The 14,703-nt window shown below is 39.7% G+C and overlaps 1 protein-coding gene across 4 annotated transcripts in view; it reads right to left on the bottom strand.

Moving 5' to 3' along the window:
• LOC105479837 (ATPase family AAA domain containing 2B) overlaps positions 1–14,703 on the bottom strand; it is a 175,392-nt gene that overhangs the window by 83,084 nt on the left and 77,605 nt on the right. For all 4 annotated transcript variants that reach the window (XM_011738169.3, XM_011738168.3, XM_011738166.3 and 1 more), the window contains one exon: positions 1,405–1,564. In XM_011738169.3, the coding sequence (XP_011736471.2) occupies positions 1,405–1,564 (160 nt within the window). The remainder of the gene's footprint in view (positions 1–1,404; positions 1,565–14,703) is intronic.

Raw genomic sequence — 14,703 nt, forward strand, 5'->3', positions numbered from 1 at the left:
CCACATTTTAAGTGTTCAATAGCTACATGTGGCTAGTGGCTACCACAATGCATACTGCCCAAAGAACAATGCCAAAATAGAACACTTCCATCATCACAGAAAATTATATTAGACAGTGCTGTTCTAAACTTTGTTTACTGTTAAACCCTTGATTTGCGTGAACTGAACCTGGACTGTGAGGGCTGTGATTGGCATATAGACTCTGAAGCCTACTTAGCTAAGATAGTACAGAAGACAATTGGGAAATCAAGGAAATGGCTTTCCTGTGCTGTGTCACAGAACTAAGCACATTTCCCCATGTACTGAAGAGTATAAAAGCTGTGCTTGGACTGTTGTTAGATGTCCCAAACAAAAAAGTTGATGCTTCCCCACAGTGAAGTAGACTGTACCTACTTCAGCCCTATCTGCTACAAATAAACACACCAATATGCACTCATACATTCCTGAAGGTTGCACTTGTGCAATGAAAATAATGCTGTATATGCTATGTTTCCTGTTCTGACAAAGCTAAATAAATCTGGTGCCAATTTAAAGCTTGTAAATTAGATTGCCAATCCAAATCTGAGTCAACTACTGGTGATTGTAGAGACTAATGTCAAACTGAGGAACGAACTGCTCTACACAGGGAAGCCATTGCCTTTGTTACTCTATGGTCTTCCATACAGTCCAAATCACTAAGACTTTCACATCTAGGTATATAAACCAGGCATTTCACATAGAGGTCTAAGAATAAAGCTATACATATTCACATACAATATATCCTTTGCATGTATCTCTTCCTCTCAGATTTGAGTTTCTAATGAAAAGCCAGTCAGATTATACTAGTTAAACCAAGAATAACATTAAAAGTTTCAAGCTGAATTGGGGAAAAAAAAAACGTCATATATCATATTATATACTATTTACATAATCAATGATAAACATTGCCCTGTATTATTAATACATTCTTTTAAAAAAAACTTTATACCATAATGAATAACATTTGTCATTTTTAATTAAATACAGCAATTTCTATGAAAATTTGGATACTGGGTCCTTATTCATAAACCCACTAATACTCTATAAAAACATTATTTTACGAGAATAAAGTTACTTTGGCTAACTAGGGACACATAAACTGCCATACAGGACAACTACTACAACCTGGAGGACTAAAGCACAAGTAAGTATCTACAGTGACCTATCAAGAGCTTTCCTCTTACTATCTAAAAATCATAAACTTTCTTATAATTGTTAATAGAAAAAAACTGCTCCATAATTACATAGGTTTTTAAAGTATTAAGTAAGATATCCTATAAGCACAAAATCTGAACAATGAAAATTCATAAAATATCACCCTCAGAACATATGCCTTATAGTAGAATTACATATAAATATCAACATATTGAAAACAAAAACTCTTACCTTTTGATCAGGCAGGTTGAAGAGGAATTCTCTGTCAAAACGACCAGGTCTCCTGAGTGCAGGATCTATAGAGTCAAGTCTGTTTGTAGCACCAATAACAACAATTTCACCCCTATTATCTAATCCATCCATAAGAGCAAGGAGGGTTGATACTATAGAGCTGTAAAATAATTTTCAGGCAAAATTTTAAAAAAGAATTGTAAACACTGCTGCTTATGATAACTTTTATCAGTCTTTTTTTTTTTTTTTTTTTTTTTGAAATGGAGTGTCACTCTGTTGCCCAGGCTGGAGTGCAGTGGTGCGATCTTGGCTCACTGCAACCTCTGCCTCCTGGGTTCAAGTGATTCTCCTGCCTCAGCCTCCCAAGTAGCTGGGACTACAGGCGCACTCTACCATGCCCAGCTGATTTTTGTATTTTTAGTAGAGATGGGGTTTCACCATATTGGTCAGGCTGGTCTCGAACTCCTGACCTCAGGCAATCCACCTGCCTCGGCCTCCCAAAGTGCTGGGATTACAGACATGAGCCACAGTGCCCGGCTTATCAGTCTTTAATGATAACAAAATAACTGCAGCATGATTATATTTTAATGCAGGATCAAGTTATTTACAAAAATTATTTTCAAAGGCATTCAGAAAATACAGTAGACACCTAAACCTTAGCAACCAAAAAAAAAAAAAAATGAACTTCATCAAAATTAAAAACTTTTCTGCTTCAAAGGATACTATTAAGAAAGTAAAAATATAACCTAAGAATATTTGTAAATCATACATTTGATAAAATATATAATAAACAATTACAACTGAACAACTAAACAATACAAAGACAAATAATAAAATTTTAAAGTAGGCAAAAAGGCCAGGCGCAGTGGTGCAATGCCTATAATCCCAGCACTTTGGGAGGCCAAGGTGGGCGGATTGCTTGAGCCCAGGAGTTTGAGATCAGCCTGGGAAACACAGCGAGACCCCATCTCTAAATAAGAAAAATATTTTTTAATAATTAGGCAAAAAATTTGTATAGACATTTCTCCAAAGACGATATACAAAATCACATCAATAGTCATTAAGCATAAGCAAATTAAACCAAATGAGATGCCACTTCAAAACCACCAGGATGACTATAATCAGACAGATAATTAACAGCTTTTGATGAGGATGTAGAGAAGTTGGAACACTCATACACTGACTGATTGGTGGGAATGTAAAATGATGTTCCTCTTTGGAAAAAGAGTATTGCAGTTCCTCTGTTAAACATAAGAGTTATCAAATGATCCAGCAATGTCCACAAAAAAAACTTTTACACGAATGTTCACAACAACACTTTTCATAATAGCCAAAAAAGTGGAAGAAACCCAAATGCCCATCAACTGATAAATAAGTAGAATAAATGTGGTATATCCATACAATGGAATAGTATTCCTCAATAAAAATAAATGAAGTACGAACAGCTAAAACAACATGGATGAATCTTGAAATCACTTTGCTAAAGAAGCTAGACACAAAAGGCCACGTATTGTATGATTCCATGTATACAAGATATCCCAAACAGGCAAATCTATAAAAAACAAAGTATATTAGAAGTTGCCTAGAGCTTGGAAGGATGAGGGGAAGGTTGGGAGTGATGGCTAAAGGGTTTAAGGTTTCTGGGTGATGAAAATGTTCTAAAATTTATTGTAGTGATGGTTACACAACTTTGTAAATATACTGAAAGTCATTGAACTATGCAGTTTAAATGAGTGAACTAAGCTGGGCACGGTGGCTCACGCATATAATCCCAACACTTTGGGAGGCTGAGGCAGGTGGATTATCTGAAGTCAGGAATTCGAGACCAGCCTGGCCAACATGGTGAAACCCCATCTCTACTAAAAATACAAAAATTAGCTAGGCGCAGTGACAAGCACCTGTAATCCAGCTACTTGGGAGGCTGAGGCAGGAGAATCACTTGAACCCGGGAGACAGAGGTTGCAGTGAGCTGAAGTCGCACCATTGTACTCCAGACTGGGTAACAAGAGCGAAACTCCATCTCGGGAAAAAAAAAAAAAATGAGTGCACTGTACAGCTGTTATTATGGAGCCCTTGTGGGGGTCGCTTTTCTGGCTGGAAACCTGTGGCTGGTGGCACCTCTGCCTCAGTTTTGCTTAGACCTGCTGGGCTCATTCTGTCCACTCAACCTGACTGCGCTCGGCTCACACTACCAGCCTATATCCCATGCCTGCCAGGGGTAAGCCAGGCATGGGGCAGCAAGGGGTGTTTGAGTGAGCAAGCGTGAGGTCCAGCCACTGCGCACAGTCTGGCATGCCAGCTACTGCAGCAGGGCAGGCAGCTCCAGGTATTGGCACAGGTGCTGGCTCTCTGTGAGGCTGTGGCTGGACCAGGCACACTGCAAGCAGCTTCTATGGCTGCCACTGGGGAACGTGGCGGTTCCTGGAAGCTTGCAGACTCCAGGGACCACAGGGCCCCAAAGTCACAGCCCTGGCTCGGGGAGCTCCCAAGTCTCAGCTCCCTGAAGAGTTGCAGCTCTTCTCTCCTCTTCACCCACAAAATGGCGAGCAAGGGGCATGTTTCAGCCCTGTTTGTATTACAGCTTTTTCAGCCCTGTCATTTGACAGGTCCCAAGTTCTTGTCCTGCATCCAGGAAGAACAAGGTATGCAGACAAGTGGAGGGTGAGCAAGGCGAAAAGGAGCTTTATTGAGTGACAGAATAGTTCAGAAGAGATCCTGGAGTGGGCAGCTCCTCTCCACAGGCAGGTCGTCATGTTGAGTATTCAGCTCTCAGCACAGAGGAGGTCCTGGAGTGGGTAGCTCCTCTCTGCGGTTGGTCATCCCGACATCTGCAGCTCTCAGCAGAGAGGTGGCCCTGGAGGGGGTAGCTCCTAACTGCAGTTGGTCTTCCTGATGTCCATTTAGCTCTAGCTGAGCCGGGGCTTTTCTGGGACTCAGAGGGAAAGAAGTGCACACCAACTGGTCCACGGGTGGCCATGGGCAGGCCCAGAAAAGGCATCACAACTTCCCACTCCAGTCTGTGGGACTGGCAGCCCAGCCCCCAACCTTCAGGCTCTCCCTAGCCTGAAGGTGGGTCTCACCAGGGACCCGCCCCCTTCTGCCCAGGAACCTTGTCTGCCTCCTGCTGCCATTCATGGTGTCCAAGCTGTTCGTGCCAAGGGGTGCCTGCAGGCCACTGCCAAGCTGCCCTCAGCCACCCCCTCAGTTTCCCTCCCATGCTCATCAGCACCCAAAGTCTGGAGGGGGCTGAGGCAGCAGGGGGTTGGCATGCAGCACTAACCCCAAGAGTGCACACAACCATCCAGACTGCAACAACGCCCAGGCTTGGCCCCAACCTTGCTCCAAGATCAGAGCAGGCGCCGGAGTGGGGAGAGGCCAGGCAGTGGAAGCAGACACTTCTGGGCCTGCGGGGACAAGGGAGGCCTTCCCAGACCCCCAGAGTGCAGGAATGCCAGGCTCCACAGTCATGACTTGGGCAGCTGTAGCTGCACCCAGAGGGCAGGACTCCTGCCTGCTCCCAGGCCCCTGCAAGAGCACAAGGAAGCCCAGGTCCACAGCCACAACTTGCAGCTGCACCCAGGGAGCTCCCATCCCACCAACTCAAAAGGGGTGGGATTCCCATTTGTCCCCAGCTTCCACCAGCTCTGTGGAATGTGCAGCCCCGGCTACACCTCCCCACTACAGCAGGTATGATGACAGTGGCCACTCCAGATGGGCTGCTGCTGCCATCACTGTGAACTGTATCTCAATAAACCTGTTTTTCTTAAAAGAAAAAAATACAATAATTTGTTTTTAATAGACAGCAATCTAGCGGGGGTTTAAATGTCTGGAAATGCATATGACATTTAGTTTCTTTTATATTAGATTTGCATTATCGTTATACTTTTGGACAAATTCTTTAGAATGGCTACCACTTTATGTTCAACTCAAAATTATTTTCTACGTATTTTAGAGTAGTTTTTGAAAAGTATGACTTAAACATTTCTGAATATAAGCGTTTCATGTCTAATTATAACAGAAACTGTAGTTCTAGTAACAATGTTCTTTCTAGTGTTTTCCAACTGCTCTCATTTCTATTCCTTTACTCTTATTGCTAACACCTGCCTGAAATAACTTCTCCAATATGTTCAACATGTTAAAGAAATCATTCTCCTTCCCAAACATACTGCTCTAGCTGTGTCTCCAAAATCTATAAGTGGAATCAAAACGCTAGATATCCAGTGTATGTGTGAAGGAAGGATGTGTGATTCTTCTTTTCAAATTGAATAACTGAAAATTAGTGACCTAGGTTTCCCATTCAAGATATAAAGGGGGTGAGGAGTATAAGTAGCCTCAAATATAAATTCATATTTAACCTCCAATTTTTCCTTAGTAGCTTCCAATTACAGACTGGCATTTCAAGGGTTTGTTGGAATTCACCTGCATTTTTAAGTGTCTTGTAACTGAAAAGTCTTCAGATGATAGTCTCAGGCATGGCCAGAAACAGAACTACAATCTAACTTAAATTATACCAAAAGTTGTCTTTAAAAGAAAAAAAAAAAAAACTGAATGGCCAACCCTTGGATCAAAATCCTTTAGCAACTCCTATGATGTAGGGAAATTAAAAGTCCAAACTATTTGACACGATATTCAAGGCCTACTTGCTTGTCCCAAATTCTCTTTCCTACATTATCTTCTAAAAGTGTTGTTTCGCCTTTCAAATATAGATCTAAAATCCAATGAAATTAATTGTACTGTATGGTGTGTAGAGGAATCCAGGTTTTTTTCCCACCAAAGAGATATCCAATTTTCCCAGCATTATTTATAGAAAAGGTCATCTTTTCCTAACAGCATCTGCACTGCCTCTTTTACCATAAATTAGGCATCCATATGTGTGTGCATTTATTTATGGCTCTGGGCTCCATTCCATTCATCTATTTGTCTAGTCTTCTGCCAATATCAAATTTTCTTAACCCTAAGAGGCCTTAATGACTAGTAGAGCAAGTGTTCCCACCTTATAGAAGAAAAGGTAAAAAAGGTAATTGGAAAATATTTCTTTCCATTTATTTAATCTTTAATGTTTGCCAATCAAGTTTTAATATTTTCTGCATACACGTAACATGAGACTTCTTAGACTTACTCATAGAAACTTTTTGCTAATGAGATTGCAAATAGTAACTTTTCATTTTTACACAATTACTAGCAACAAAAATACAAAATTTGTTTATATTGATTGGTCTAAACTTCCTAACATCTATCTACAGATTGCTTTGCAATTCCTACATACATAATTGCATCATCTACAAATGATAAGAGTATTGTTTTTCCCTCTTCAATACGCATACCTCGTATAGCTTTGTCTGCAACAACGCCCAGGCTTGGCCCCAACCTTGCTCCAAGATCAGAGCAGGTGCCGGAGTGGGGAGAGGCCAGGCAGTGAAGCAGACACTTCTGGGCCTGCAGGGAAAAGGGAGGCCTTCCCAGACCCCCAGAGTGCAGGAATGCCAGGCTCCACAGTCATGACTTGGGCAGCTGTACTGCACCCAGAGGGCAGGACTCCTGCCTGCTCCCAGGCCCCTGCAAGAGCACAGGGAGGCCCAGGTCCACAGCCACAACTTGGGCGATCTATAGAACAGTATAGATATATACTGTGATCTATAGAATGTATTGGTCAGAAGTGTTCATAGCAAAACAAACACACTTGTCATATTCCCCATGTTATAAGAAAAGGTTTCATGTTTGAACATTAAGTCTGTTTGTTGTAAGTTTTTCTGTAGCTACCTTTAAGGAAACACTTTATATTCCTTGTTCTCTAAGATAAAGAGTTTATTATGACTAAGTATTGAATTGTATCAAACATTTCTTCCACATCTATTGAGGTGATCCTCTTGATTTTTCTATAATATGAAAATGTGATAAATTAACATTAACTGACTTCTCTCATATTAAATAAACCTTGTATATTTGAAATAAAATCAATTTAATCATAATATATTATCCTTTTTATATCTTCCTGATGTAAAGCTCTACCAATCTGTTTAGGATTTTTATATACATGTTCACAAGTGAGACTGGGTTCCAATGAATTTTCTCATACCAAGTTTTATGAAGGTATAATTGACATACAAAACCCCGCACATATTTAAAGTATACATTTTGTTAAGTGTTGAAGTATGTATACCCTGTGGAACCATCACCACAACTAAAATAAGTTAACATATCCATTATGTTCTTCCTCATACTCCTTAGTTCTCCATCCATACTGACCCTCCTTGTCCTCTTTTACCCAACCCCTGGGGAACCATTCATCTGTATTCTGTCACTACAGATTACTTTGCATTACTTAAAATTTTATATACATGGGATCATACAGTAAGTACTCTTTTTATTCCTGGATTCTTACATTCGGCATATTCTGAGGTTCATCTATGTTACTGGTATGATAATAGTTTATTCTTTTTAATTGCTAAGTAATATTCCATTATGTGGATATACCACAATTTATTTATCCATTCATATGTTGATGGCCACCTGGATTGTTTTCAGTTCTGGGATATTACCAAAAACCTGCTATAAACATTGACATACAAGTCACAGAGATTTTCCCCTATGTTTTTTCTAAAAGATCTCCTTTCACCTCTTAAGCTTAGGCCTTTATGCTCTTAATCTTTGATGTCTTAAAAAACCAAAACATTACATTTTGCATTCCTAATATTGCTTATCTGTCTTCTTTTTATCATGACCAAGCATGCCAGAGGTCTGTCAGTTTTTTCAAAGAACCAACTTTATTAGTTTTCTTCAAAGAACCAACTTTTGGCCTCCTTGATTTCTACTATATCTTTGTTTTCAGTTCATATTGTTGGGTATGATTTTTGTCTTTACAACACAGGTCATTTAGACTTTGGAGCTATAGTTCTTAATTATGAACATAAAATTATCTGTTTATCTTTTTTGTTATTTTTCTGTTTTGCATATTACCAAACTTTAGAAAATTAGTTAAAATGTGCTTTAAGGCACAATATAGGATCAGTTTTCATAAACCTGGTATATGTTTGAAAAGAGTGTCCATTCTATATGTCTTAGATAAGAATGTCCATTAGATCAGATTCCTGAAATGTGGTGGTTCAAATTAATCTATAGAGCATTAAATCATTTTTTTGCTCAGCCTGATCTATCAATTACTGAGAGATGCACAGGATCTCTCCCACAATGATTATCAATTTGACTCTTCTACCTCGTAGTTCTGTCAATTTTTGTTTTACATAGTTTGAACTATAGTTATTAGGGAATTACAGATTTTAAATTGTTACTTTTAAGACAGGGTCTCACTCTGTCATCCAGGATGGAGTGCAGTGGCACGATCATGGTTCACTGCAGCTTCGACCACCCAGGCTCAAGCAATCCTCCTACTCAGCCTCCTGAGTAGCTAGGACTACAGGCATGCACTACCAAGTATGGCTATTTTTTTTTCTTTTTGTATATATGGGTTCTCATTATGTTGCCCAGGCTGGTCTTGAACTCCTGGGCTCAAATGATCCTCCTACCCTTAGCCTCCCAGAGTGCTGGGATTATAGGCATGAGCCACCATGCCTGGCCTAATTGTCATATCTTCTAGTAAACTGAAACTTTTATCATTATAAGATTTCCTTTTTATATGCACAGTAATGCTTTCTGATTTATGGTCTATTTTGTCTAAAATTAATGTAGCAACACCAACTGTTAGTATTTATGTGATATAATTTTATACTATTTAATGGATTTAACTATTGTGGACATTTCATATAAACAGAATCATACAATGTGTGGCCTTTTGTGTCTGGCTTATTCCACATAGTATAACATCTTCAAGATTCATCCATGGTGTGGCATGTGCCAGAATTTTTCTTTTCTTTTCTTTGTGGAGGGATGGGGTCTCACTCTGTTGCCCAGGCTGGAGTACGGTAGTATCATCACAACACACTACTGCCTTGACCTTCTAGGCTCAAGCAATCCTCCCATCTCAGCCTCCCAAGTAGATGGGACCAGAGATAAAGGTCACAACACCCAGCTAATTTTTTTTAGTATTTGTAGAGACACTACCTCGTTATGCTGCCCAGGCTGATCTCAAACTTCTAGGCTCAAGCAATTCTCCCACCTTGGCTTCCCAAACTGCTGGAATTACAAGTGTGAGCCACCACACCCATCCAGAAGTGCATTCCTTTTTAAGGCTGAATAATATTTCATTGTATGGATATATCACATTTCATTTACCTATTCATTGGTTGATGGACATTTGGGTTATTTCTACTTTTTGGCTAGTGTGAGTAATGCTGCTATGAATATTTGTTTTTGTGCTATTTCTTTCCACTATTTTACTTCGAACCTTTTTGTATCCTCACATGTAGATGTCTTGATTATAAACAAAACATCATTATTATTTTGTTTTTTTGCCAATCTGACAATCTTTGTCTTTTAACAAGAACATTTACTCCCCTTATATTTCAGGTCATTATTGATATATTTGGGTTTAAATCTATAATCATATTTTGTGCTATTTTCCCCATTGGTTATATAATTTCCCTCACTTCTCTTCTTGATTGCTTTTGGATTGACTTTTTAAAATTATTCTATTTTCCCCCACTAACAGTTTTGGAATTACACATTATGTTTCTATTTTACCAATGATTACTCTAGAAATTCAAACCTGCATACTGGATACCCAAGAGTTCTACTTGCAGGTTATAATAAAGACCCAATCAGAGCATCCCTCAGAAAACAACTACAAAGCCTATGTATTATAATACAGGAACATACACCTGACGTTTCTGGTGAGTAAAGAGACAGATGGGTTCTGGTGGGAGTTCATGGTCACTCAAAGAATGGAAACATGGTGGGAGTTCTTAGTCACTTGGAGAAGAAAAAGTACGTTTCCTTCTCTCTAGCTTTTAGTCTGGGGACTAACTGCAGTGAGGGGGAGAGAGAATATGCAGTAGAGGTTCAGGGGGGTGCCTTATTAACTTTTCAGAGTCTAGAAAAGAGAAGGTAGGAAGTTATTAATATTAAAGAATAAGGGTGATCACACAAGGGCAAGAGCTAGTAAGGACACTCCAAACTCAGTTTACCCAGATTTCTAGCTGGTCCTGAACAACAAAGCAGGGAGCAGACTCAAAGATCTAGCTAAAGACAAAAGGTCTCAAAGGAGATCAAAGCTCCCAGTCAAGAAACTGAATGCATTCCAAGCCTAACTCAGAAAATTGTCTCCTAAGAAAATGTGGCTCATAAAATAAAAATAACAGAATCCAGAGTCTCCAAAAACTAACAATAACAATATCCAGGACACAATCCAAAACTGCCCAACAAATTAAGAATCAATAAAAGAACACGTTCTCAGGAGAAAAGAAAACCAAGTGGGTCTAACAGTGAGATAAACCAGATGTTGAAGCTAACACAAGATAATTTTAAAGCAACTACTGTAACTAAGCTCAATGAAATAAAATAAAACATGCTTAAATGCATGAAAATCACATTGGAAAAACAGAAACAATGAAAAACAAATGTAAGTCCTAGAACTGAAAAATACAATTTCCAAAATAAAAAAAATGTGTTGGATGAACATCACAAAATGGACATGACAAAGCAAAAATAAGTGAAGATTGACTAAAGACAGACAAATAAAAATTATCCAAGGTGAAAACAGAAAAGACTGAAAAATGACAAATTTGTAGATACAAAATGACAAGCACCATCAGAAAGAAAGCCACACAGAGGCATGTCATGGCTAAACTGTTGAAAGTAAAAGATATAGAGCAAGATATTGAAAGCAGCAAGAAAAAACCCAAGTATTACAAAATGTGGAAACAACAATCTAATTAATGGCTCTCCAATTATACGCTATGATGCAGGCAGATGGAATCCTGGCAGAGGCCAGCTAACTCACTAAGTGCAAGAGTTGGAGTTGAGATTCCAGGGAGAACAAGATGACTAGAGTCTACAGAAAGAGTACCACAGAGGAAACTGCTCCACAGAAAGAAAACTCAGGAAATGTGCAGAAAACTCCTCAGCTCTTCAATCAAATATAAATCAGTATATACATGTGATGAAACTACCCAAGGCTTGGGGGAAAAAAAACACTCAGAAAAACTAAAAGTAAGAGTACTCTACACTCACAGAGAACCAGGAATAGTGCCAGTTCCCACCCGCCGAACTGGTAAACCTCATGACTCACAGGTCATTGCCCGTGAATACACAAAAGGATACTGCATCAGTAGCAGGGAACAATTAGTCCTACACTGAGGGCTACTCAAGATCCATATCACAAATCTTGTTTTTGTTTTTGTTTTTTTGAGATAGAATCTCACTCTGTCAACCAGGCTGGAGTGCAGTGGTGCCATCTCAGCTCACCGCAACCTCCACTTCCTGGGTTCAAGTGATTTTCCTGCTTCAGCCTACCAAGTAGTGGGGATTACAGGCACCCGCTACCATGCCCAGCTAATTTTTTGTACTTTTAGTAGAGACAGCGTTTCACCATGTTGGCCAGGCTGGTCTCAAACTCCTGACCTCAGGTGATACAATCGCCTCGGCCTTCCAAAGTGCTGGGATTACTGGTGTGAGCCACTGCGCCCAGCCAACAAATCTTAAAAGCAAGATTCCAAAGAATCAAACTGTTTTCAAGTAGATTAACTGTGTCTCAAAAGGAAAAAAACAAAACAAAACACAACAAAACCACTTCAAGAATATCTACTTACAGAAACATAGCTAGCACTCAACAAGGTAAAATTTATATCTGGCATCCAATAAAAATTGCAAAGCATGCAATGAAACAGGAAAACACAATCCATGAGAAAAATCAATAAAATAAAACTAACCCAGAACTACAATATTAGAATTGGCAGACAAAGACATTAAAGTAGGCATTATAACTATATTCCAGATATTGAAAAGTTCTATATATATAGATGAAAACAGAAACATGAGGCAAAAACATAATGAATGGGATTAATAGCAGATTAGACATTTCAAAAGAAAAGATTAGTGAACTAAAAGTCACAGCAACAGAAATCAATCAAAATGAAACACAGAAAAGATAATTTAAAGCAAAATTAACAAAGTTTCAGCAAACTATGGGACAACATCAAGAAACTTAACATATGTGTAGTTAGAGGCCCAAAAGGAAAGAGGAGACAGGAGGTGGGGAGGACAGAAAAAATAATGAAGAAATAGCGGCCAAAAACTTTACAAGTTTGATGAAAAACACACCCAAGAAGTTCAATCCAAGAATGGGAAAAAGGGAGAAAACTCCACCAACATATATCATTAAATTGCACAAAACCAGTGAAGAAGGAAAAAAAAAATTAAATGTAACCAGAAAAAAGATACATACAAAGAAACACAAATAGAAATAAAAGCAGAATTCATTACCGAAGCAACACAAATGAAAAGAAGGAAGATCATCTTCAAAGTATGGAAAGAAAAAGAAAAAAGTGTCAACTTCAAATTCTATACCCAGAGAAAATACTCTTCAAAAACAAAGCCTAAGTTCTCAAAAAGTCAAACATAAAACTACCATACTGCCTAGCAGTTTCACTCCTTATCTCCACCCAAGAGCGATAAAAAATATATGTACTACACAAACACTTCCACTGAACATTCACAGTAATATTCATAATAGCCCAAACTGGAAACAACCTAAATGTCCATCCAGTGTGTTGTATAGTCATACAATAAGAATATTGTTCATCAATAAAAAAAGAACAAGGCCGGGCACGGTGGCTCACGCCTGTAATCCCAGCACTTTGGGAGGCCGAGGCGGGCGGATCATGAGGTCAGGAGATTGAGACCATCCTGGCTAACACGGTGAAACCCTGTCTCTACTAAAAATACAAAAAATTAGCCGGGCCTAGTGGCAGGTGCCTGTAGACCCCGCTACTCGGGAGACTGAGGCAGGAGAATGGCGTGAACCCGGGAGGCGGAGCTTGCAGTGAGCCGAGATCACGCCACTACACTCCAGCCTGGGCAACACAGTGAGACTCCATCTCAAAAAGAAAAAAAAAAGGAAAGAAAGAACAAAATACTGACCCATACTATATCATGGATGTTCCTCAAAACCATTATACTTAGCAAAAAAAGCCAGACACAAGAAACCATAGTATATGATTTTAATAACACAAAATGTCTAGAAAAGGCCAATCTATACAGAGATTAGATTAGTGGCTGGCTGTGGGCAGGAAAAGGAATTTACTGTAAACGGGCATGCTGGATTTTTTTTTTTTTTCTGAGACAGGATCTCACTCTCTCACCCAGGCTAGAGTGCAGCGGTACAATCAAAGCACACTGCAGCCTTGACCTCCCGGGCTCAAGCAATCCTCCCATCTCAGCCTCCCCAGTAGTTGAGACCACAGGCGTGCACCACCACACCCAGCTAATTTTTGTAGTTTTTGTAGAGATCAGATTTCACAGTGTTGGCCAGGCTGGTCTCAAATTCCTGGGCTCAAGCAATCTGCCTGCCTCAGCCTCTCAAAGTGCTGGAATTACAAGCATGAGTCACCACACCCAAACTCATGCTGGATCTTATTAGGGGTAGAAAGATGTTCTAAAATTGATTTATATCAATAGTATTACCACTTCGTTGAGGTACTCTAAAAATTACTATAACTATACACTTGAAATGAGTAAATTTTATAACATAAATATACCTCAATAAAGCTGTTTTGGCCAGACGCAGGGGGTTATACGGGCAGATCACTTAAGCCCAGGAGTTTGAGACTAGCCTGGGCAACCTGGTGAAACCTTATCACTACTAAAAATTCAAAAAGTGGCCGGGCACAGTGGTTCACGCCTGTAATCCCAGAACTTTGGGAGGCTGAGGCAGGTGGATCACAAGGTCAGGAGTTCGAGACTAGCCTGACCAATATGATGAAACCCTGTCTCTACTAAAAAATAAAAAAATTAGCCAGGCGTAGTGGTGCATGCCTGTAGTCCCAGCTACTTGGGAGGCTGAGGCAGGAGAATCACTTGAACCTGGGAGGCAGAGGTTGCCATGAGCAGAGATTGTGCCACTGCACTCCAGCCTAGGCAACAGAGCAAGACTCCATTTCAAAAAAAAAAAAGTTAGGTGGGTACAGTGGCACACATACCTGTGGCCCCAGCTATTTGGGAGCCTAAGGTGGGGGGATCAGTCGAGGCTACAGTGAGCCATGATTATGCCACTGCACTACAGCCTTGGTGAAGGGAATGAGATCCTGTCTCAAAAACAAAACTGTTTTTTCGTTTTTTTGTTTTTTGTTTTTTAATGTGTTTTCGGCCAGATGCGGTGGTTCACACCTGTAACCCCAGCACTTTGGG

Source organism: Macaca nemestrina, chromosome 13 (assembly GCF_043159975.1).
Source record: "Macaca nemestrina isolate mMacNem1 chromosome 13, mMacNem.hap1, whole genome shotgun sequence".
In the NCBI taxonomy this organism is placed as follows: domain Eukaryota; kingdom Metazoa; phylum Chordata; class Mammalia; order Primates; family Cercopithecidae; genus Macaca; species Macaca nemestrina.